At 34.6% G+C, this 24964-nt stretch overlaps 1 protein-coding gene across 14 annotated transcripts in view; it reads left to right on the top strand.

The window, feature by feature from the left end:
- The window catches only part of Patronin (calmodulin-regulated spectrin-associated protein patronin), a 149560-nt gene that overhangs the window by 117893 nt on the left and 6703 nt on the right, over window positions 1-24964 (top strand). For 9 of the 14 annotated variants that reach the window (XM_017904728.1, XM_017904724.1, XM_017904723.1 and 6 more), the window contains 15 exons: window positions 7926-8141; window positions 10662-11116; window positions 12806-12921; window positions 14711-14821; window positions 17314-17395; window positions 18316-18535; window positions 19086-19590; window positions 19663-19832; window positions 21336-21512; window positions 22641-22774; window positions 22846-22999; window positions 23079-23277; window positions 23362-23594; window positions 24236-24410; window positions 24537-24817. In XM_017904728.1, coding sequence (XP_017760217.1) covers window positions 7926-8141; window positions 10662-11116; window positions 12806-12921; window positions 14711-14821; window positions 17314-17395; window positions 18316-18535; window positions 19086-19590; window positions 19663-19832; window positions 21336-21512; window positions 22641-22774; window positions 22846-22999; window positions 23079-23277; window positions 23362-23594; window positions 24236-24410; window positions 24537-24817 — 3228 coding nt within the window. The remainder of the gene's footprint in view (window positions 1-7925; window positions 8142-10661; window positions 11117-12805; window positions 12922-14710; window positions 14822-17313; window positions 17396-18315; window positions 18536-19085; window positions 19591-19662; window positions 19833-21335; window positions 21513-22640; window positions 22775-22845; window positions 23000-23078; window positions 23278-23361; window positions 23595-24235; window positions 24411-24536; window positions 24818-24964) is intronic. The other 5 variants (XM_017904719.1, XM_017904714.1, XM_017904715.1 and 2 more) reach the window with 4 other exon arrangements.

Here is a 24964-nt window from a genome sequence, read left to right as displayed (position 1 = left end):
TTCTCTGCAATGAAAACGGGAACGCAAAAAATCCTTGATGAATGGGGAAAGAGAGAAAGTCGACAATTTTTCGACCAAATCTAATTTTATATCATTACACCCTTCTTGTTTAATAGCGAGTTTACCTGTCGTTAGAGATGTGCATATGTATCATGAAACGTTGCATAAGGTGGTTGGAACTGTGAATTATATATTTTAAGTTCGTTATAGGATTTGGGATTGGCTTTGTAATTTATTTCCTCTGGAGGTCTTTAGTTTCGTCCTCGGTACAGCTTCGAAGGTTTAAAATAGTATGATAAATTTAATTAGCAATTTATTATTTTTCTTTATTTATTTTAGCACGAATTAAACTTCATATAAGTGCAGAAAATTGTTATTTTGAGAGTAAGGAAGAGCTGAAAGGTAATTTACTGCACAAATAATTAATTTCTTATTTAAAAATTTAAAGAAGAAAAGAAAACAAGGATCTTTGCACTGGTGTGAGAGAAAATAGCTTGTAACACTTTGCTTGACCAACCCTGTATATTTTCGCGCTATGTGCAGTGCCTACAAACATAATTCAGCTCCTAGAAATAGTGAACATATTTTCACCACGTTTAGTGATATTTCGAGGAGCACCTGGGAGATTCGCATGTCCTAATTGTTAAAATCGACACACGAATTCTAAATTGACTCTACACCTATTCTTAACTCTGCCAGCCTTTCAAAGAAAGAGGAATGTAGACTAAACCAAAAAAATTCAGGTCGAAAGCTTTAACTAAACTCACATCCCTAAGTTAGTACCTAGCTTGATACCAAATACTAATCTCTAAAAAAGAAAAAGGAAGAAAGTGAGGTCGAAAGCTTTAGGCAGACCTAAATCCGGAAGACATCGACCAATATCACTTTACCTGATAATCCACGCACCTATCACTATCATTTGTATCATTTATCATTGAGCTACAACCCCTAAATCAACACAGTTATCTCTGGCCGTGTTAGAAATCAAATACAAGAATATTCAAGTCGAAAGTTTCAACTAGACCTATATTTCTAATCTAGAATTCCTAGAATTCTAAATTTTAAAAACGAAGCGACGTCTCAGAGATGGAAACAATACGATCGTGCAGTCTTTAGCATTCGGTCTTTTGACGCAAATTTTTCGAAGAAAAATGAAAAGGAAAAACTGATCATCGTAATAGAGCTTGCAATTCTTGGCGAAGAGAGCTAAGAGGAACGGTAGCGCTTGTCTTAATATTTTACTCAATTCTTGTGGCCCGTGACTATAGTCACACGTAGTAGCGAAAGGCTTAAAAAAGAAAAGAGAAGAGAAAAAGAAAAATGAAGAAAAGGAAATAAGAAACGATAGGAACGCCATTTTATTCAACGATTTAATTCTTAATCTCGTTATATGGTAATCAATAATCACCAACATATCGGACGCTAGCTTTTTATACGTGATTCTCACTAGCTTGTAGCTGGTTTCGATAAAAATGCGAAAGATTTCCCACGTCTTATCACGTCCCATGTGACGCACGACCGCAGCGACAAAGTACTGTTACACATGAGAGGTGACTTACGACTGATAAGGTATTAATTAAGATCGTTAAAATGTAAATTCCAAAAAATCTGGATCAAAAGCTTAAACTTGACTTAACATATCTATTTTAATATCAGTAATTTAAAAAAAAAAGAAGGGAAAAAAGAAGGAAACATAAGACCAACATGTGAACCAAATTAAGTGCATCTGCACCCACCCACTGAACCCCATGATTTAATCTGCAATTCGCAATCTACACCTCCTACGCGATCACTCTTCATCGCGCTGAAACAATCAAAGAGATCAAATAGAATTCTCAATTTCCCCGCAAAACTCCATCCATCAACTTGCATCCGTTGGAAAGCACGTTTTCCACTGACCAGGTCTCTCCACGCCACCCCATTCTCCCTTTGTCTGCACCTTCAGCTCGCGTGCCTCCGCTTCCTTTGTAGGCCGTGGCTTTTCACCTGGCCTGCTTCGAGTTTATCGACTCGATGGCCTCCGCAACCACGTCTGCTTGGCCACCAAACCGAATTTGTTTTTCCGACTTTCCAGCATCGCGCAGCTGCCAGTTGCACCGTGACATTTCTCCTCTGAATCGCGCGTCTCTATGAAGTTCCTCGGATCAGGCCGCCTTTGAGCACGACCCCGCAGAAATTTACAGCGTCCTTGGTCGCCGTTTACGAATCGTTTGCTCGGGAGAAAACGGACTGACTGGAACTTCCACTTCGGGTGCAACTCCGTTTTCATTCACCACGGGGAGTCCCTCTTTGTTCCAGGATCCGTGACTTCGGATCGCGGGCCAGGTGGAAGTTAATTGGATCGGCTGCCGCGGCAGGAGTGTGCATGAACGAACTAGTAAATTAATGTAAACGAATGTGTAATGATTTGTATGTTGCGTGTGTGGAGGGACACGTTGCAGTTGGTGAGACGTTGGGTCGAGTTTGAGAATGGTGATCTGCCTTATAAGCTTCCGATTTTTGGGAATCTATAGCTAGGAGATGCGTGTATAATTTTTTCTCTTTTTTATTCAATTCTTTTTCATTATTTTTTCTTCTTTTTGGAGTTAGGAGACATGCGTCTACAATTTTTCCTATCTTTTTTTTTTTTTTTTTTTTTTTTTTTTTTTTTTTTTTTTTTTTTTTTTTTTTTTTTTTTTCTTTTTTTTTTTTTTTTTTTTTTTTTGTTAAACTCTTTTTCATTATTTTTTCTTCTGTTTGGAGTTAGAGGAGATGCGTGTACAATTTTCCTTATTTTCTTTTCTTTTTTTTTTTTTTCTTTTTTTTGTTAAATTCTTTTTCATTGTTTCTTTTTATTTTTGGAGTTAGGGGAGTATAGGATAGGTAGGAATCTGTATTGTTCCTTTTTTCTTTTCTAATGGTTCTTCGTTTCAAGTTCCCAACTTTTATGAGTTAAGATTCTGTTTTCTCTCTCTTGGGATGATTCTACAGAATTCGTTTTAACGGTAGGTGGAGATGTTTCTGACACTGAAATTGCCGGTGTCCAATGTGTACCTGAATACAGTACACATGGGTACTAATAATAATTAAAATGAAAATTGGTTAATGTGAATGTTGCCAAAACTAGCTGAAAATTTGCAGCAATTGCGAAAATAATATGTTATGCAGTTCCTCGTCAAAGATGAATTACCAGGAAATTCCTTTAATCTTACTAATTATGTTCCAGTATATTCATATTTCCCAAGTAAAACACTGGCCAAATAATACGAGATTCATTAAATAACTAAATGAAATTTGGAAAAAGAAATCCACTTAAATCCAAGTTAAATGAACTTAAGCAGAAAAGAATTCAATACTCCTTGTACCACGATCGCCATTTTTATTGCTAGAATTTTCCGCAAAGCAATAAATCATCTATTCTACTTTTAGCCTTGTTACTGCTTCCAACAAAGTGTGCATTTTTATGAATGAACATGGAAAAACTTCATTGTTACCGAAACCGCAAGTCGGATGCAGTGAAATTGTTTATATAATACGATCCAAGGAGATTGCGTAAGTTGCGATAATTAGATCTCGTACGTAATACTTTCTAGCGATTTTAAGTTGATCACTTCCTCGTTCGTTCGTTTTCGATAGATTTTTTCAGCTACGAACGGTTTTTCGAAGCACCTCTTTATGGACCAAGAACAGATTTAAGAACAGATTTAATTGACCGTTTCGTACACAGCCGCAGCTTGTTCGAATGGCTACCTGAGGAATTAATGTACCGTAGACTATAATGACGGTAATTATTTTTCTGTTAAATCGTATTATCGTTCTTTTCCCTTCCGAGCGTCAAGCTTCGCGCGAGAAATTGGAAAAATGTAGCCTTAATACTTACACTTTGCAAGTGATTCCTTTAATAACACTGTTGTTGTCTTATTACGCCTTGCTGGTTTAAATGTATACTCGTTTGCGAAGAACGGTAAGATAATAATTTATTTTTCATCTTTTTATTCCTAGTGCTACTTCCTGATACCCTTGGTTGTATTATTACTTGAACAATTAAAGAGAATTATCAGAAATTATTAATAGAAACAGTCTTCGCTGCTATATTTATACTAGCGAGTAATTATAGGTCGTTCATTGTAGCCTCATTAGGAAGTAACAAATTATAGATTATACGACGAAGTTACACCAAACTTTGGTTGAATTTCCTCGGGAAATAAATTATTCAAGATTTCCTATCTATTTTTCGTTATTTATTCGATCATTGGGGTGTACTTGTTGAAATTTTTAATACAATATATTTTTCACGCTTCTAGCTATATGTTATATCACATGAATAATTATATGTGGAACATTCAGAATTATTAATAGAAATATTCCTCGCTGCTACATTTAATTAGAAGCTATTTATTATTATCCAACTATGAAGCGAAAGAGTTGGGCAAAATAGCGTTGAAATTTTTCCGAAAATCAAATTACCCAACATTTTTCATATATCAACATTTTATATTCTTTACATTCGGAATTATTAACAGAAATATTCCTCGCTGCTACATTTATACTGCAATTTAATTGGAAGCTATTTATTATTATCCAACTATGAAGCGAAAGAGTTGGGCAAAATAGCGTTGAAATTTTTCTGAAAATTATAAAAAGTTATGACTATACCAAGTGCTTTGACACTTAAATTTAAGATTTTTCCAAAAATGGAGTTAATCGATTTGTGCAGTGAACGGCTCATATAGTAACCCTGTGCTTTGGGAATTTTATCTAACAATATTTGATATAAATCCAGCAGAATTCTAGTGTCGCAGCTGTGTCAATGGAGTTACAGGCTATTCTACAATGTCGCCATAGTGATGACAACAGAGTTAACTCTTTGCACTCGGCGATTTTTTCGTTACAGAAAAATAATAGTAATTCGAAGAGTTTTTGTCATAAAGTCAACGATATTTTAAAAACAGTAAATGAGAAATCGTATGCAAATTAAGACTTCGACATTCTACACATCGTTGAGTAATTTTAAATTTGATATATTAATTAACATTGATTTTTAGAATCCGATTAAATGGCGACTGAGAGTCGCCTCTCGAGTGCAAAGAATTAATACATTTATATTCCTTGTTACACGAATAATTAAATAGAAATACCTAGAATTCCCTATTGTACGTTTAATTTCACGTCGCTTATCACTTCTCAAATGAACAATATTAAACGTGAAGTTATAGGAAATTTCGTGGAAATTTCTCTGGAAAATCAAACATTGAATTATTCATGTGCACGTTTCGACGAATAGACCGAAATATGTTCCTCTGTGATACGAAACGAGGACTAATAATAATCGCACACACGAACTTCTCATCGCACATACGTAATGTACATATATCTGTAGAAACGTGGAGCCTCGAAGAAACTGCTAGAACGTCACGTTCCTATCGTAAAGTTACCTCGACAGCAATTCCACTGACCGACAAAACATCAACTCCGTCCCAATTTCTTTTCTCGTGCGAGACAGGATCGTAAAGGGAGAAACGAGTTTCCGCGAGGCTTCAGTTCCGCTCCGACTTGTCGATTTAAGCAAAGGCATCTGGATACGGGAGATCTAGTTTCCGCGGATCTTGAGATCTAGGTAAATTGCGGTCGTCGAGTAATCAGTCTCTCTTTGTAAATTTCCCCAACATCCTCCTTCGTTAAGCAATTTTTTAAGCAATTAGCTGCTTTTAGGATAATTTTTGATTACTATGATCTGTCTACGATATGGCGAGGTTTCGAATCATAAAATAATAAAAGTATAAATATTACGTGTTTCACAACAGGACATTTCTGGTATCTTGAAATAGCAACGAAATAGTGACGATGTGTGAATGGTAAAAATTTTCGAATGCGAGGTGAAAATTTTTTAATCATGCTATATCTGATTGTTTATTCTCCTCTTTTAGACTGTCAAATGAAAAAATAAATAAATAGGGATAAATAGTTACTATTATTATTATTATTATTATTATTATTTTTAGATCAATCGAGGAAATACCTTTCCCCTGTTTTGGCCTACAAGGAAAGAATATAGTATATTTTCTGCTCTATTACAGAATTTTAGTAAATGTGTTATGCTATGAGTAGTGCTGTGAGACAGAGAATCTTGAAAATCGGTATTTCAGAGAAATAAAGGACTCAAGGTTCAGTTGCTTTGGAATAGGTTCTCCAAAATGGTCAATTTTGTGTGAGAGAGAAAATGTATTTTTCCTTTCCGATACATTTAAAAACATTTTAAATCCGTGGGTCATCCTTCGACACCAAAATTTCTCAATAAATACTATATACTAAATATATAGCATATACTATATATATTATACTATATACCATATACTATTATACTACATTCTAAATAATATACTAAATACTATATTTATTACAAATATACAAGGTGCAGCACCTCAATTATCTTTAATTATTTAGCTACTGGAAAAACCACATAATCAATTATTTTGTCGTAAATGGTAGTATATGAAGAATCACGAGGAGATAATTTAAGTCAGATATTTAATTACGTCAACTGTATTACCAAAGACAAAAGAATCACCCCGTTGATGGGTGCGCAGGATGCACCCCAATAATGCAATATATTTGAAAATTCGTCGCCGTCGAAACTGCGATATTTTATTTTATTTTGTTAGAGCTATCGTAATTCTCTGGTGCATCGAAATTTTCCGGAGGCTTGCAGAACGACACGATAAATTATACATGTCCCTCCTGCCCGATGCTTTTTACACGCGATATCCTGCCGGGTCGGACGTGTGCCGCGTGTTATTTCGCGATCGGTCGGCGACAATGGCCGCGACCAGTGTATTTCCGTTACCACGATGCATCGTCTCGAGTTCTTCGCGTTTCCGCGCACCACGCCGGAAATTACGGAATACTAATATTTGCCCGTCGTGTCTGCCGGATATTCTTATGCGGTTGCGGCCGACCTGCGCTCTGCAGGGTATTGTGTTTCGAACTGCCACTACGGCCAGATCTCTTTTGACACAAATCTGATTTCCCTCCGGCCCACTATTTTCTTTCGTCCCCATTTTCTATTTTTCTTTTTTATTATTTCCTTTTGATTCTTTTTCGTCAAGTTAAGTTTTCGTCATTTAGATTTCTGTCATTTAAATTTCCTCTGGTTGATGGTTACGGATAGTGATATGTGTATTACGTTGGTGTTGTTTGTATTTTTTAAAATTCGCGAGGGTGCTGTATCGAAGACCATACTCGCAGTACAGCTAATATATTTATGAGGTACTATATCTGTGTCGTTGTTAGGTTGTGTTTCCTTCTTTCTTTTTAAGGTGGACAATTTTGATTTTACGTTTATATGTTTGTTGTGGAAGTATCGTGTTTGTAAATTTTGTTTTGGTAGTCGGGTAACGTGGATCTCGAGTTATTTTTTTCCACGACGTGCCTTCTAATGCTCACTTTCTAGGCATTGCTGTATTACAGCAATGGAATCACAGCAGGGATACTAGAGCAGTAATCAGGAACATTGTACGGTTTCCTCAATACACATATTGTATATCCCTGACAGAAACCTATTACATATAAAATACAGATACCTAACTTGGACATATTCTACTGATGTAACTCCAACTTTTAATTTAAAAATAGTACACCATAGTTTTTAACCCTTTACACTTTTTAGTTACCGTTTTGAAAATATCGTCGACTTTATGGCAGCAAGTCTTCGAATTATTATGTTTCTGTAACGAAAAGATCGCCGAATGCAAAGGGTTAATAATACCCATATTCTATTAAAAACAAGAAAAAGAAGAAGGAAGGAACGAAGTAAATTATTATAATAATTAAATTTTCAGAATTTTCAGAAAAAAGATACCAGTGTTATTCAAATTATTTCTAATCGATATATAGATTTTTATTTGTTGCAAATATTTCTAAATTTCGTTGTGAATTTTCTGTTGAAGAATCAAGAACACCTGAAGCCGCAGATCGTCCATGCACTTTCCAATGCAGAGTTATACTGTTTGGCGCTGGCGAACATCTACTCGGATCCAAATTATCACAACCAGAATCATTGCGGTATTCTCCAAGCCCTGGCCAGAAAAGGTGTTTACCTTGCGGAGCCAAACAATACTCAACTCACCGAAACGATCCTTATCCAGAATTCACCACTCAAGATGGTAAGTCGACAAAATTTCTCCAACTTATATTTTTCAAAATTATATTTTACCTTCTCAATATTGTAAAGCTAGATGTATCGAAATAGTATCTGTTTAAAATACTATAGGAACAATGTAGAATGTAAAAAAAATAGTAATTTTAGAGATAACGCGAATTTTTTGAAAGTCGATGTAGTAGTATCCGATGAAAGTACTATTAGAAGAATGTGAAAAGTATAGAATGATATTTAAACAGGAATTTATGTTGTTAATTAATATTAGAAATTGTTTTTTAGTTAAAAAGCAATTTCTAATATTATTTTACTTATATTTTTAAAAATTATATTTTACCTTCTTAATATTGTAAAGCTAGATGTATCAAAATAGTATCTGTTTAAAATACTATTAGAAGAATGTGAAAAGTATAGAATAATATTTAAACAGGAATTTATGTTGTTAATTAATATTAGAAATTGTTTTTTAGTGTCTTGTTATAACAATCAGTTATCAGATATTAATTGCTACATTTCAGACTAAAGTGAAGAACTACAGAGGATTAACCCTCAGTTGGTATCGTTGGGTCATAGACGACACAGAACAATTTAAGTTAGGTTTGAATTAGGCTATTTAATCCCAGAGCACTTATAGAAATACACGTAAAACGTAGAATAGAAAATAAAATTAATACATACCCCGAAATTAACTATCCTAGCCCGAACTGTCATAGTCACCTATGATCCAACGACACTAATTGAAAATCGAACCCTCTTCTTCCATAAACAAACAGAATATACTGATTATAGAGGGTTAGAACAAACTCAAACTTTGCACCTTGTCATGCTTAGAACACGCAAATTTCGATCCGACACTCGACGTGTTAACTATACTCGCCGCAATCCTAAATAGTTTTCCCACCACCACTATTACTTCCTAAATTTCAGGTTTAAGTATCGAAAAATACCACCTGACCTAACCTAAACCTCTCTCTTCCATAAATAAAAAGATTACTTTCGATTATGTCAACATAAACGATGCTCTGTATTCATCCTTAATTACTATACTTCGGTCTCTAGTGAAAGACGATAATAGCATAAATCTTCTCTCTTTCATAAACGAGAGAAATTCTAAAAGTCTTGGTAGAATTTATCCAGCAATTAATTTTTATTAATTTCCTATATCCAAAGTTCCAATCGACTCTCTGGAACCATTATATTTCCTACATTGCAGAGGAGAATAAACGACCGTCATTGCTTAAACCTTTGTCTTCCATAACAGAACGAAATTCCATTTATAGAAAGTTAGTTAAATTCAAACTTCACACTCAATCAAAAAATACACCCAGCATTCACCCGATCCAGCAATCAACTTTTATTGAACCTCGCACAAAACCACTACAGTAGGACCCCCTATAACGCGAGAGATATATTCCACGCCATAGAAATTTCGTCATAGAGATATGAAATCGGGATCACAAAAAGCTTGAATTAAATAAATAATTTCTTCTAATACGCCAGAAAATAAATTACGATTCTTGGTAATTATTTAGTAACTTTGTACTAGTAACTTTGATTTTTGTCATATTAACACCTTTGTTATAATAAAAATTAATAGGATTTTGAGAAAAAGCTTGAATTAAATGAATAATTTCTTCTAATACGCCAGAAAATAAATTACGATTCTTGGTAATTATTTAGTAACTTTGTATTGGTAATTTCGATTTTTGTCACATTAACGCTATTTTTATAATAAAAATTTATAACATTTTGAAAGCTTAGTTACTCCAACGTGCAATAGTCTTTATAAAAATTTCATACAATGTACTATAAATAAATAATAACATTCGAAATCAGCAATAAGAAGAGTACGAATACTTCTGTGATTCAGTATAAAAATTATTATAGAAAATAATGAAGTAAATTTTTCTACAATTCTACATAATAGCTTTCCAGTCCCATAAGAGTTAAAACACCAGAAAAATGTACATCTCGTGAAGGTGCAGTATTGTCTCTCTAAATAGCAGTTTGTAACTACTGTCTAATTAACAGTCGTTATCTCCACTTCTTACAATTTCATTCGCAATAAAGTTACGCAAGTGTTGCGAATTTATATAAATGTCATTCCTATTAAAGCTTGTTAACTTGTAATAATGTTACTCGCACGGCGAAAGTAATTCATCCTCGAGAGGTTCGGTATGAAAAGCTGACGAGCCAGGCTCGTTATCACTATAATGCAGGTACACTAAACCAAAAGGAAAAATAATTAGAATTTTAGAGAAATGATTACATGTACATTAGAAGAATTGCAAAAACGAGTGACAAAAACTATAGTTGAATGCAGAATATGAATGACAGTTTCGAAAACGGTCAGTTAGGTCTTGGCAGGTTTAGCGTTAATCGTTTACTTCATCTCTAACTGGCAATGACAATCAAACTGCTGTCAGTTATAGGAACAACACTGCATCGCGTTATACAGGGACCTACTGTACATCTCACTCAAGTAACCCTCATTCTCCGCAACTAATCCCTAATTTTCCCCTTGCAGTCCGCGCATATGGCTGTGATAGAGGGCCTGATGGTCTTGTACGCGAAGGAGGTGGTGACCGGAGATCGGGTGGTCTCGGCAATCCAACGATTCGATCCTCAGGCAGAGGTGGACGTGCCAGCTGACCACGAGAAGGGCCTGCTGCTATGGATCAGCCACGCGTCTCACGCTCTGATCGCCAAGATCCAGACAGAGGAGGGTGGCGGTGACAAAACGCGATTGCCAGAGCTGCCAGCTGCCAAGGACTTCCATTCGCTGTGCGACGGTGTCGGTCTGGCCGCCGTCGTGGCTTTCTACTGCCCCGGCGAGCTGAACTGGATGGACATCAGGGTGTCGAAGAGACCGTCGGTCGCTGACGCACTGCACAATTTGTCGCTGGTTCACGCGTTTTGTAACAGATGCTTACCCTATTCCATTTTTCATATGCAACCCGAGGACGTGACGTACATGAGAGGGTGAGTTGGGGTTGGCTGACGAATGGGGTTGTTTTGGGAAGGGACTGATTCGGGGTGGTTGGACCAGAAGTGGTAGCCAGGATGATGAGATCCTTTATTTGTATTTTGTTTGCTAAGATTTGTTTATTGCTTCCGTTGTTTTTATTGTTTATTAACACTCTGTTGCGAGGCGTGGATAAATCTGTGCTGAGGTATTTGGTTTTATTTTTATAGGGATAGGGAGAGGAATGAAGATAGTGGGTATATAAATTCATTGATATTTTCAAGTTTTTGAGTGTATGATAGGCAGAGTGAAGGAATAGGAATTCATTGTACTATGCTCTAAATTTTCTTTCTAAATATTTGCACTCCAATGGTTGTAGAGACTTGGATAAATCTGTGCTAAGTTACTTGGTTTTATTTTTATGTATAAGGATAGAGAAAGGAATAAAAATAGTGTGTATATAAATTCACTGACATTTCCAAGTTTTTGATTCTATGGTGGATAGGGTGCAGATATAAAAATTCATCTCTGGTTTAAATTTTATTAAATATTTGGTCTCCAATGGTACTACTATGGAGACATAGGTAAATATGTGCTAAGTTACTTAGCTTTATTTTTATAGGGATAAGGGATGAAGTGAAGATAGTGTGAATATAAATTCACTGATATTTCCAAGTTTTTGATTGTCATGTGTAGATTGCAGATACAGAAGTTCACTCTGAAATCTGATCTAAATTTTCCTCAAAGTAACTTGCCTTATATTCTTATTCATTTTTTTTTCTTTTTTTTTTTTTAAATAAAGCTTGGCTCTCTCGGGTAGATTTTACGTGACCATGATTTCATCTACACAGGGTTAATCTTTGTTTTATGTTTTTAATTTAAGAAAATTGTGAGTACAACAAAATTTGAGAATAATAAGAGGATCTGTGAATTGTTTATTAAAATTCTCTATTTTATTCCTTTCTCCTCTTTTACATTTATATTACTTTTAGTGAATATGCATTTTTACTACTGTTTTATTAAATTTTTTGATATCTCATTTGCATATTATTAGTTTCCAAATTAGATCGTAAATCGAGGATTTTAGTTATCCTTCATAAATTTATTGCATTTATAGCGTGGAATAAGATATAGGAATTACGTAGTAAAGGAAGTGGTTTAGCAGTACTTGATTAGTCAGAATCTTCCGTCTTGAGATACACACAATAAAATAAAAGTTATATGTACGCAAATAAAATAAATATAAAATTTTCTTTTCGACATGAGAATTTTCTAAAATTTTCAATCGTAGTACGTGAGGAAATTTAGTATTAGCTCAAACTTCCTATCACCTCTGACTGTGTAATTCTTTTATAACAACTTGAACTTCAGCCTGCAGACTAAATATAAGTTTTTCAATGGTAACCTATTTCACTGATTAGATTAGTATAATTAATTTAGCATAGATATTAGATAATGTTTCAAAAGGTTGTTAGATTAGCATTAGCTCCTTAATGTGTCTTTTATTTTTATTTCTTATTTCAATGATCATAATTTGTAACCCACGTGTATTAAAAATAATTTAATTATTAATTATTATTGCGAAAGAAATTCAAATTTCTGAAATTTTCTTTCAATAGAAGATAATGGGAATAAATGTAGAAATATTTATATTTAATTTATTCCGGTATCGTTACGAGTGAAATAATAAAATTTCTCTGTATCAGGTCTATGAAGCAAAATTTAGTCGTTTTCCTGGCGGATATGTACAACGTATTGGAGATTCACCCGGCAAAGTGTGTTCGTTACCCAGGCGAGGAGAGGGCGATGCAGTTCTTAGATGGTACGTAAAGTATTAAACAACAGAATGGCGAGTCCCAATTAAAAAGCATTGGAGAGATTTGTTCGACACTATGAACGCACCCTTTGATCAGGAAGGGCTGATGAATTTTGGTATCGGATTAATGTGATTGGTGAAGGCTGCGTACATTCTGTATTGGACTTACCCGTTCTATAATTTATTTTATTATACTTTTTTTCCATGGAATTCCGCTTCTGTTGCGAGCAATCTATGTATTTCTACGAAATTTGCTGTGCACATGTTACCTACAGACTGGTTAAAAATATAAAAGGGTCTAAGACTTTAGAAATTCGTGCCAACATAAATCTTAAAAATCAGTTCTATTAATGTGAAATATAAAAATATTCCCTGTCTTCTTTCACTTTGAAATTATTGGCTACCTAAAATAAAAAACAGAAATTTATTCTTAATATAAAATAATTAAATATTAATCCAGTATCTTGACACTGAAATTTAGAAAAATATTCAAAATGTAGATTCGATCATCTTGTCCTGTGAACTGGTCATTTAAGATTTACATTTATTCTTACTAATAGAAGTACAGTAACTTTTACTAATAAACAGCCTGAAATTAATAATTAAAATAAAGTCCTCGACCCTTTCGATATTAATGGGATATATACAGTATTGCTCACAGTTTCTGAACACTTTCATCGAGTTGAAGTTACAGTATACGAGTGTTACTAAAACACTGTAAATTAATGACAAACTAATTAGACTAAAACGAAAACTAAAATGACTCAGTGACTCAAAGCTCAGTCTCTACTTGCTCGTCATCCTTTACAGGATATTAAAAAAGTTTTGTCGAATATCTGCATTCAATTTGCTTCTATATCTTCTTCGCGTATCTTCTTTCATCGTGCATTGTCCTCGAAAAATTTATAAGCATGATTCTCAAAGAACAGCCTGTGAAAGAAGCAAGCCAAGTAGCTCGATGCCACTGATCAAATTTCTCTCCTGAAATACGACTTTAAAACATTGTTGACCGGTGACGAGTTAACTCGTCGTTGCACTTACATTATCTATTTCAATTTACGAAACCCAGGGCAACATAGAATATTGTGAAAGTGATTTTGAAGATTGGATTACAAAATAATAGCCGCTGACATGACATAGTTTCTGTGTAAAATTACCGGTCAGCAAAGTGTTAATTATCTTCCTATGATCAAAGTAACCATAACTATTCAAGATGCTCGTCCAGTCATCCCATATTTCCCAAAAATCGAGGCACGACAAAACTTTTTCTAATACCCAATGCATACTGTCTACGCGCATTGTCTATCCACTGTCTTCGAAACCATAAGTGAACCAAGACGAATATTGCTCGCAGTTGGAACGGTATCACGCTTTTTATCAGTGTCAGTACACACACTCGTTCCCAGTCTCGAGATCCAGGTCCTTAGCAGCGACTAATAAACGCATCTCTGTATCTTTTTATACGTGTACACGTATAAATGTACGAGTTAAGTTGAGTTTCATTCATTGTTTAACGATTAATAACAGAATTATTTTCTTTAATTAATGAAAGACGAAAAACAGTTACTGAAAAAAAAAATAAAATAAAATAAGAAAAGAACAAAATAATTAAGAAAGAAAAATAACCACAGCGACGATCCTCCACGTAATTATGTCACTTAATGTAAAACTGTAATATTTCCATATATTTCTATGGCGTAACCTTCTTGATGCTTGACAACAACGCTATCCTCGCCTTCTTCTTTCGTCAACTTCCGGTTGCCAATGAACGAATACGGTGCGGTGACGGGTGCAGCCTGCCCGCGCAATAGTCATGGCGTAGCTCATAAAAGAAGTCTGCCACAGTCTATAGCTCCGATACCTGATCTGAGAAGCAACCTCTCCGTATCCGCGCCAGGCTTCACAGGTACCCACACGTTACCAAACAACCAAAAATCATGAAACTAGGTGGTCTTCTCTTGTCAATCGCGTTTCGCAGACTGACGTGTCGATTCTAACGAGAAATATTGAACGCAAATACGAGAAAAAAAAAAGATAAATGCTGAATAAATAAGTAAATAAAGATAAAGAGAAAAAAGAATAAAAAAGATAGATGAAAAAGAATATGACAACGTTCAGTCGTCTTCAGGAGGGATCAAGAGTCCCTCGAAGTTTGTCGTTTGTTCCTCGATGTTTCTTTTTTTAAAAAAATTTTTTTAATATTTTAAAGTATTATTTCATTTTTCATCTTCATTTGAATATCTTGGGTTGTTTTTTTCTTTTTTTGTTTTATTTAGTCTTCTTTAGAATTTACTACATTTTAAATGCGACGCATTTTCCCTTTCCTTTCAGCGAGGAGTAACCAAGGTACCGTGAATACGTGCGCGAATTTTTCTTATATGTTACGTTTGTAGAGCTGCAGTCTTGATATGTTAGCGTGAAAGATTGAATTACTGCGTGGGATATGCACAATTCGTCTCTAACATGCTGCTCTCGTGCTGGGAGACAGTAGTTGATCGATGTAATATCGTTAAAATGAATTTTAGAATTTTTGGAATCGAAGTGTAACAAATATACAGTGTAAAATGTGAAGTATACGTAAGAATAAATCATGTATTATGAGATTGGGTTGCTTTGGAAGTTCGTGCCGAAATTGTAGAAATATTTGTCGACAGATGTTTCAATCTTTTAATTTTCAAAAAATTTCCTTAATTCAAAATTCTTAAATAGAAAATATTTTTCTTGAATTTCTTCTGATAACTTTTGCAAACCAAGTGCAGAATTCAAACTTTATTGAAGAAAAAGATTTGTTTTAAATATGAAAAGTTAAAGTATAGAAACTACGGAATAAAAAATTGTTAAAAATTCTGAAAGTGGAGTTAATCACTTTGACTTGTAAATGACACATTTATCATAATGAATTCTACATTTCATTATTTGACAAAAATTCGAACTTACCAAGTAGCCCAATAATTTGGAGTAAACATGTCGAATTTACAGACTAATTGCAATCGTGTCTCGATCTTCGCGCAGGTATATACGGTACAGTTACTTTCTTGAATAATTAATTCCCCAATAATTTAAAAAAATGAAAAGAAGAAAATAAAATGTGAAAATTCTCGATTTTTTTACGGGTCTTAATATTTTTTGAAATAGAAATCGCATAATAACAATGTCAATTTTTCGTTACCACAGTAGTAACAATATTTGCATTGCATATGCATACATACTATGCATATAAAAAGCAGGTTAATAATTATATCAAACTGAAAGTAACATTTTGATTCAGGAACAATCGAACAAATCCTTAAAAAAAGAATATTAATTCTTTTATCATCCACAAAAAAAAAGAAAATATAGAAAAAAACGAAAGAAAATAAGAAACTTAAAATAAAACAATAATAAAAAAATGCGTTCTGCATTTAAAACGTGGCCAGATGTTTAGATTTAGCTGTGTAACAAAGCGAAGATACTACTTAGGCGCACTGCTTCTTACTAACCGTATTATTTGCGTACCATTTAATGCCACGATGGAGTAGCATTCCTCTAATCATAGTACTTGCATGAAAAATCTGTGTCCGCGCATTTTTTGCGATAAGAAAATATTCATTTTCGCCGTTTCGTTGCCGCTTGCGTTGTCGTTAGCCTTCCGTTCCTTACGTTTCTGCATGATTGCCTCCTCTCGTTCTGTGTCATACTGATTGATGCAGAGAGAAATCTGGACGATTCATTAATATATCCACTCCATATTGAGTTAGTATACTTGTTTTGCGACGTACATTGTCTACGTTATTGCGTGTTTTCGTATTCTTGTGTCTGTTCGTTGATCCTTTGTCCTGTTTTCTTTATCCTCCTCATTGTCTTCTTTCCGAATGGGTTGTCGTTTGACTATTTATTACATTTTTTCTTTTTTTATTTATTTTTTTTTTTTTCATTTTTGGTGTGTGACACGTTACCACGATAATTAGAAACAGCTAGAAATTAGTTCGTATAGCTCCAATTAACTTTTACCCGTCTGACGAGTGTATATTGCTCCAGTGTATGATAACATTAGCTTTTGTACCATAGATATATACATATACATATACATATTGGTTTTTCGAAATTCACTTGCGTCGAAATTTCTGTGGTAATTACATTCCATGTTGAAATTTGAATTTGTTTCGTGGTGGTGATTTATCGTACTTTTTGTGGTACTCCTGCGAAGAACGAAAGATTCGCTGGTGGATTATGTGGAAATTTCGCACGTGAATTTCATTCGGTGTGTCACGATGCAACTTTCAATGTCTTCACACCGATTAAAGGACCCTTCTGAATCTCTATTCTTCTACACGTCAGAAGTGATTATTGATTTAGACATTGGTACTATTTTCTAGATACGTAGGTAAACGATCGCTACAGCATTGAATTATTTTCTAGTTGCAAAAGCACCGTCATCCTCCTCTGTCAAGAAGTCACAATCATTACAACAAACTGCCGAAAATTATTCTCACGACGACAGGTATGTTCTCACGCTTCATCCACATATTTTGTCTTTAATTAATTTTCCGAATTTTCTCCTGGTATAATAATTCATAGTGAAACGCTCGAGAAACTTAAAATTCGTATAACCTGAAAAATTGTATGTATAATTTTTCAATAATTGAATAATCAATTAATCCATTAATTTAAATAATAATTAAGTATTCATTGGAAGCACGATCAACAAACTTGGGATTTTCTTATTAAAGAAAATCGAACTCTTTTGTAGCTCGTGACACGAAAATTCCCGAATCATGTAAATTTATTGAAAGAGAAGAATCAGAGTAAGAATTTAAAGTACTTACTTGTAATATAATAGTCTTGGTTTGAATTTATTTAAATACAATTTAAAGGAGACTTTACGTCTCCTTATCTCAAAGAAAAACTGATGATCGAGCTTAAATCTAGGTTACGTGCTTAATATCAGAAAGATTTTACAATGAATTATTATATAATATTATTTTCCTCAGAAATTACTTTTTTTTATTGAAACGTGCATGCTTTTCACGCTATAATGATACTGCAACGATATAAATAAAACAGGAATTTTTCTGAACTAAATTAATCTAAATTTATGAAAAAACATTTTCTGAACCATAGAATTAGATCACATTAAACCTTCTTGTATCAAAAGGATATAATAAGAACGTTGCCAAAAAACAAATCCAATACTTGCTAATATTATACCTGACTTTATCGCAAAAGGTCACTTCCTATACTGCGAAATTCTAGCTATTTTCACCCAACAAACCTCGCACCAAAATAACATCAAATGCACACGATGAATCCCTTGAAATTCCCTCGAAAATTCTCATAAAGACGAATTTCCATTTTCATGATGAAATTCCATTTCATTAGCATTTCTCGCCACGTGGTGCCTAATTTATGACTATTTCACAGACGAGCGGGGAGCGAAGAAAGTTTCGTGGTCCATCATGGCAAAGGCATTCCTACGTTGAGCTCCGTGGCGGACGAGAAATCTGTAACTAGAGCAGACGCCGCTGGTCGGCCGAGCAACTGGGAAGAACAGAGGAGAAGCTCGTACGCTGGCCGACGATCCAGGCGTAACAGCGTTTCGGACGATTCACAGCTGACCATTGAGAACTTTGGCGGATCTCAGGTGAGCGACGTCAATCGACATCCGACTATCCACGTATTGTCCAATGATGAGAAGAAGACTACCCGCAGGAGAACAAGTGGAGTAGTCTACGCTGGCAGCACCTTCAACAGCATATGTTAACAGTAGAATAATGGAATAAGTTAGGTTGGCACTCTTTTTGTCTCATGTTAATCGTCTGAGTGACATACTACTCAGATTTGATGTCAGAAAGTGCCACAGTATTGTCACAGACAGATAGATTCTGTCACAGTTTATGTAGCTTGATCTTACCAATGCTTACTCTTTGAATCGTTGTCTTCTCTGCCCATGTAAGGTGGAGAATATAAATAATTCATTGAGAATGCATCGTTTACCACTTTTTCGCAAGATCTTGTCCAATGATCCTTAGTACTTGGACGATTAGCCTTTTTCTGCCAGCGCATTCAGACCTTAGAAAGGCTAGTACACTTCTCTTTGCTCGCCAATGCTTTCTTCTCATCAGTGGACAATACTTGTGTCGAACTCGAGAAATAAAAAACGAAACGATCGAGTAACGACGTGTCCTGTGCAGGATAATTTACACAACTTCGGTAGAAATCCAGACAAGGAGGTCGGGGCGCACATCGGCAAGCGGAGCACCACAGAACCAACGTTACCGGCGAGATCCAGCGTTCAGGACGTGTACGGTAGCGGTGTGCAGCACATCTTGTCGGATAACGGATACGACAAGGAAGAACCGTCAAGATTGAGAAGGCAAGCTTCGAACTCCAGCTTGGACAACGTTGCGCTCAAGCAAATTTTACATTCCAGTGAGAACGTTAATTCGGAAGGGGACACGTCCAAGCTAGCTAGCTTCGCTAATCTGAGCAGGCAAAGTTCCGACAAAGGGATCAATTTGACCTACACGGAACAGGATCGGGACGATGGCAAGTCCAATCTATTTAGTAAGAAACTTGGTCAGGCCAACGGCAATGGGAGCAGTGAGAAGAAAACTACGTTCGCCACGTTACCGAATACGACGACATGGCAACAACAGAGCAACCAGCAGTCGCAACAGGCGGAGCAACATTCTGCTGGTACGTGTTTAGCGTTTAGAGAAATGCAAGTGGTTGTTTGGAGATTAATGGAATAAATGATAATCGTACTAGCAGATGAAAACGGTGGTAACACGATTATGGCCTCGCAACTGAATAATATTAGATTGAAGCTGGAAGAGAAACGCCGTCACATAGAGAACGAGAAGAGGAAGATGGAAGTTGTGATGTCGAAACAACGTCAGAAAGTGGGCAAGGCCGCGTTCCTGCAAGCTGTCACGAAGGTAAAACGCGCGATTATACTCGAAAAGATGATCGCGAACTCCATGTTTCCCATTTTGAACCTCATGATCGAGTTTCAGCCAGATCACTTTCATGGCCTCTTTAATGACTTGTTTCCTTCATTGGAAGATATATATATAACTGTCGATGAAGTATGAGAATATATCTTTCGAAGTATATGTATGATATTTTCTCTCATTTCTAATTGTAGTATGACAGAGAAATTGATTTTCAATTGTTCTTGCACGAAAATGGGGGAAAGGAAGATTTGTTAAATTGAAACGAAACAGAGCATTGAATACAGCCATGAGGTATTTGAAATTTAGCCACGGGTGTTTAGTATAGAGCAATGCATAATTATATTGTATCGAACATCGAACAGTTTCTTTTTCTTCTGCAAAGAGATTTCTTTAGATTCACAAGCAGTTCGATATTTATTGTATATTTGCCTATATCGTTTTATTTGATTTCGTATCTGGCTGTATTACAATATCCGATTATTTTAAAGTAGCGTGCGAGCGAGCTTGCGATAATAATGTTTTATTTCAGGTAAATGCCGCATATTTTTTTCGATACTTATTGATTTTCTTTTTTTTTCCTTTTTTTTTGGTAACATCTATTCCTATTATATTATTAGCTTTTGAAGTAATGAATTTTTGTGTGTAGTTGCAAATGCGACATAATCCTGATGCCTATCATGGTTAATGCAGATAATCTTTATTGCCAGCTATACTATTGTAATACGTTTTTCTTTCTCATCTTTCAGCTGTACTTGGTGGTAAGTGCATGCTGATATGATAAAGTTATATTGTTACAGAATTACGAAGTTGAACGTAAGCTACACACTTTGTATAAAAAAATAGACTATCAATTCCCTGGATGCCGTTTTCACTTTTCTGCTTTATACATGTTCATATGGAAAGAACTCTAAACGAAATGTGAATATCAAATAAATAATGTGAATACTAAACAAAGTAACATTTAAATTAATCTGGTGACGGTATGCATGCTTTACATTAGTAATTAGTAATTCTCAACCAAGAAAGTTATATTCAAATTGACTTCTTTATCAGCGATAATCGATTTAGAGAAACTAAAACAATCTCGAACTTAGATGCAGTAAAATTGTAATAGCTGTAGCTCCTGGCAAAAGAACATTTATATTCAGAAATATATTATATTCATAATGCTATATTCCTTATTCAAGTTTTTCAAGTAATCAGGTAGAGAAATATAATTTCACTTTAGTTGGAGACGTTATGCACTAAGAGAGTTCCATTATATTTCCTTTAAAAAAAAGTTACCAAGTCGTGCAATAGCGAAGAAAGCCATTGGCAATGAAGTATTTGCAAGTCTTTGAATTGGCTTTGGCGTTTAGTGCTTGAATGTAACGTATACTTGGCTGTGGAGAAGTCCGACCATGGTGTGGTGGTTGATGACATATTGGACTCGGCATATGCGGACTCCAAGTACTTAACAAGGCACGGTGCTTGGGCTGGTTGCAGGGTAAGGTTAAATCTCCCTCTTCATCAACGTCTGGGGGGGACAGTCCGGCTGAAATCGGTCCCCCCACTCCTGTAACCTCCGGATCTTCGGGGGATACCCCGTCAAGTGTTTCCGAGACGACCCCTGTAACCCAACAACCCTCTCAAGAAAAACCACAGAGACCCTTCTCTCTCAAGGTACGATATAATACAACAGTGTTCCTGTAGATGAACATTTGAAAAAGAAATATTTGCTGATTTGTCTAGCAACTTACATACATGGCTTATGTATGGCTTCTAGACATTCGTTAACTTCTGTTGTACCTTTGCTTCTAAGAATACCGTTCAAAGATTTTCATTACTTATTTTTAATTCTTAATATATGAAACATGTAAAGAGCAATAATAATATGCCTTAGCGTGCTGCAAGTAAGATAGAAAAATATGCTTCCTATAATTTCCTTTAATCAGAAGATAATTTCAATTGAGTTTTATTTTAACAACGAATGATTATTCCGCTTCTTGTTGCTTACATTTAGTAATAGAGGAAAACGAAACAGTCCCAATGCATTCTGTGGTCTTTGATCAAGTTTGCTACTCTGTTCCCATGTTTCAATGCAATCGTGTACAATATCGCTCTCGGAACGCATGGTACAGTACTAAACACTCCCTGGACAAGAATCTATAGAGATGTTTGAAATTTTATTTAAAATTATTGTTTGTGGTGGTGGTTCTTTACACTTGTGTTCTAAACATTTTCTAGCACAAAAACATTAACAACAAAACCAATCTTATATTGGGATACATATATACTGTATGTATGAATACTTTGAATTGGACTGATTTATTGTTATATATGTATATCTTTACCTGAGTAGTTAAATGTAGACATTGGTCTGTGTTTATTGTAATCTTATCTATTACTTCAAGGGAAAATCGTATTAAAAGGCAATTTCAGCATTTTCAATAGCAATAAAGATAAGGATTATAAATTAATTCGAAACTTTAGGTCATCGTCATTATGGATCTTCAATTTACATGATCATCAAAAATATTTTTACATACATTAAAATCCTTTATATGTGTATACCTACAAATATATTATATATCTTTCATAAATTTTAATAAATATTAATATATATTTATATACATCTTGAAAAATATATATGTGCTATGTTATAAATTTGTCATAATTCGAATAAGAAGAATGGGTGAGATATGAAGTGATTATATATTTGTAGGTCTACACTATTATACAAAAATTATCAGCGAAAATTCTTTTTACATCTTTCAAATAATTATTTAATATTTATACCAATGACTATAGGAAATTAGCGAAGATGTTCGAGACGTTGAACATAAATGGTTGGAGCATGACGGTAATGCACCGTTTATTGAAACAAGACGTACTCCAGATATTGAGAATATGGATCTTGAGCAGTACCATCAGTCGATATCACAGTCAGTATTTATTTTTATGATTAATTTTCCGAAATTCGTTGAATAGATTCATATGTAACATCCTTCCATAGGATGAACAACAGTCTTAGCGAAATACAAGCAGACATACAACGTTTAGCAAATCAACAAAATCAGATACAGCAGCAGCATTTAATGACCCAGCATCAACAACAAATGCAGCAACAACTTCAACAATTGCAAAGTCTTAGTCAGCAACATATGCAAGTATGTATTTTTGGGTTCATTACTTATTTTTAACTATTGTGACACGATGTTTATTTTCTTCTTCTTCATTATTATCTAGAATTTTGGAATTCCTACTATGAATCCATTAACATCGAAATTACAAGATACTCAACAATCGCAGTTCTATCTACACGATCAACCCCAATTGCAAAGACGAATGTGGGGTCAACCACCTCCAACACAAAGCTTAGCAAATGAAATGGCTGCTGTAGGCTATCAACAATCGATTGATCCACGATATAGTACTCAACCAGCAAGTATGTGCATTTTTTAATAAATTAAAATTTAATCTACTAATCTTATCGTCATTTTAAACGTAAATGTTTTAAACTTTTCTGTAGCTTATCAACAAGATATGCGTTTGTATCAAGATACACGGAATTGGGGTACGCACCCACCTCAACAGAAAGGATTTGTTTTACACGATACTCCTCAGGAACCAAGGTACCTCAATGGTGGAGATCATAGTCTTTGTAATAATCAAATGAGTCACCCTGGTTCTACATATCCATCATCTGCATCTATCTTTAATCAAACACCACCATCTTCTGCTAGTCCGCAACATCGTAATGCTGTGAGTATAATAATTGTTTGTTGTTTTATTTGGTTATAATTCAATTAATTATCATAATATTTAATCACAATAAATACAAAATTTTTATTTTTATTACGTTTTGCCTTAATCAACTTATTTTAAATAAAATTATACTTTAAGCAAGAAACGAAAAACTACAAGTTACGAATAACTATATATATTTTCATAATATCAATTTAAATTGACAGGGAAATCACGATCAATTGTAAGGACTGCATACTGTTCTTTACTCTTCTTTTTGGTTAATTAGATAGTAAATGAATTGCTTCATATATATAAGCAGGCAACACTCATGGAACCAGTTAGTGATGTAATGCACATTTATAGATACTCTCTTCACACATAGTATAGCAGACGCTACTCGCATTCAAGTTTGACGTTCAAACACTCCATTCTCGTTTTTAAATTATTTAGTTCTTTTACGAATTTACGCGATATATTAAAAAATGCAGTTTTTTCACTCATCTAGTTTTATTAATTCATTTAATTACCACTATGAGGTTCGTTTGTTTGTGATAGCTTGACATTCTAATATATATATCACATTGTGTTTATTAATGATACCGTGTTATCTTAATGTTATTATGCACTAATTTTTCGCTCTTAATTTTGTAATACAGGTTCATCGAATAAGTCAGTTAATGAGTGAAAGTCCTGAACCAAAAAGGCCAACTGTACATCATATACCAATTAAGTGTGAAAGCCCCACCGAAAAGAGACAAATTACTGCTTTACATGCACCTGTTCCAGCTCCACCTGTTGATGATATGAAACCTCAGAATATATCATTCATTGGTAAGTATCTAATTTCGATCTATTCATCTAAGAACGTGTCATATACAACGTATTCAAGAAGAAATTCATTACGTTTATGTTTTTGTTTGCATTTTCTATTTCTTTACTCATTCACGTATTTTAAAGGAAATGATGATGAGCTCATACCAGGTATAAGAGGTTTAAACATCACGTCTGGCAGCCGTACATATAGAATTCCATCACCAACTAGACCTTCAATATCACGTAATTCATTTCAACCTCATCCATCATTAAGAGAAGCCACACCATCTCCATCAGGTACACCGGAAGTAACTCCTCTAGATCCAACGGATGCTGGTGAAAAAGGATTCTATATTTGCTTCGACAATGACGCACCGAAAAAGCCCAAACCAACTCTTAGAGTAAAAAGAACATCTCCTAAAAAGGTAAATATATAGTGATATTTTTTAAATTCTAGGATTCGCATATAGGATATATTTATAATACATAGGTTGAGCTTGAAATACATTAATATCTCGTATTTTTTTTCCTCCTTTTTTTTTTTTTTTTTTTTTTTTTTTTTTTTTTTTTTT

This window comes from Eufriesea mexicana, unplaced genomic scaffold, assembly GCF_001483705.2.
Source record: "Eufriesea mexicana isolate 0111107269 unplaced genomic scaffold, ASM148370v2 scaffold3062, whole genome shotgun sequence".
NCBI classification, from domain to species: domain Eukaryota; kingdom Metazoa; phylum Arthropoda; class Insecta; order Hymenoptera; family Apidae; genus Eufriesea; species Eufriesea mexicana.
Note: the sequence above shows the minus strand (reverse complement) of the source record. Positions and strands in the feature narration are given on the sequence as shown.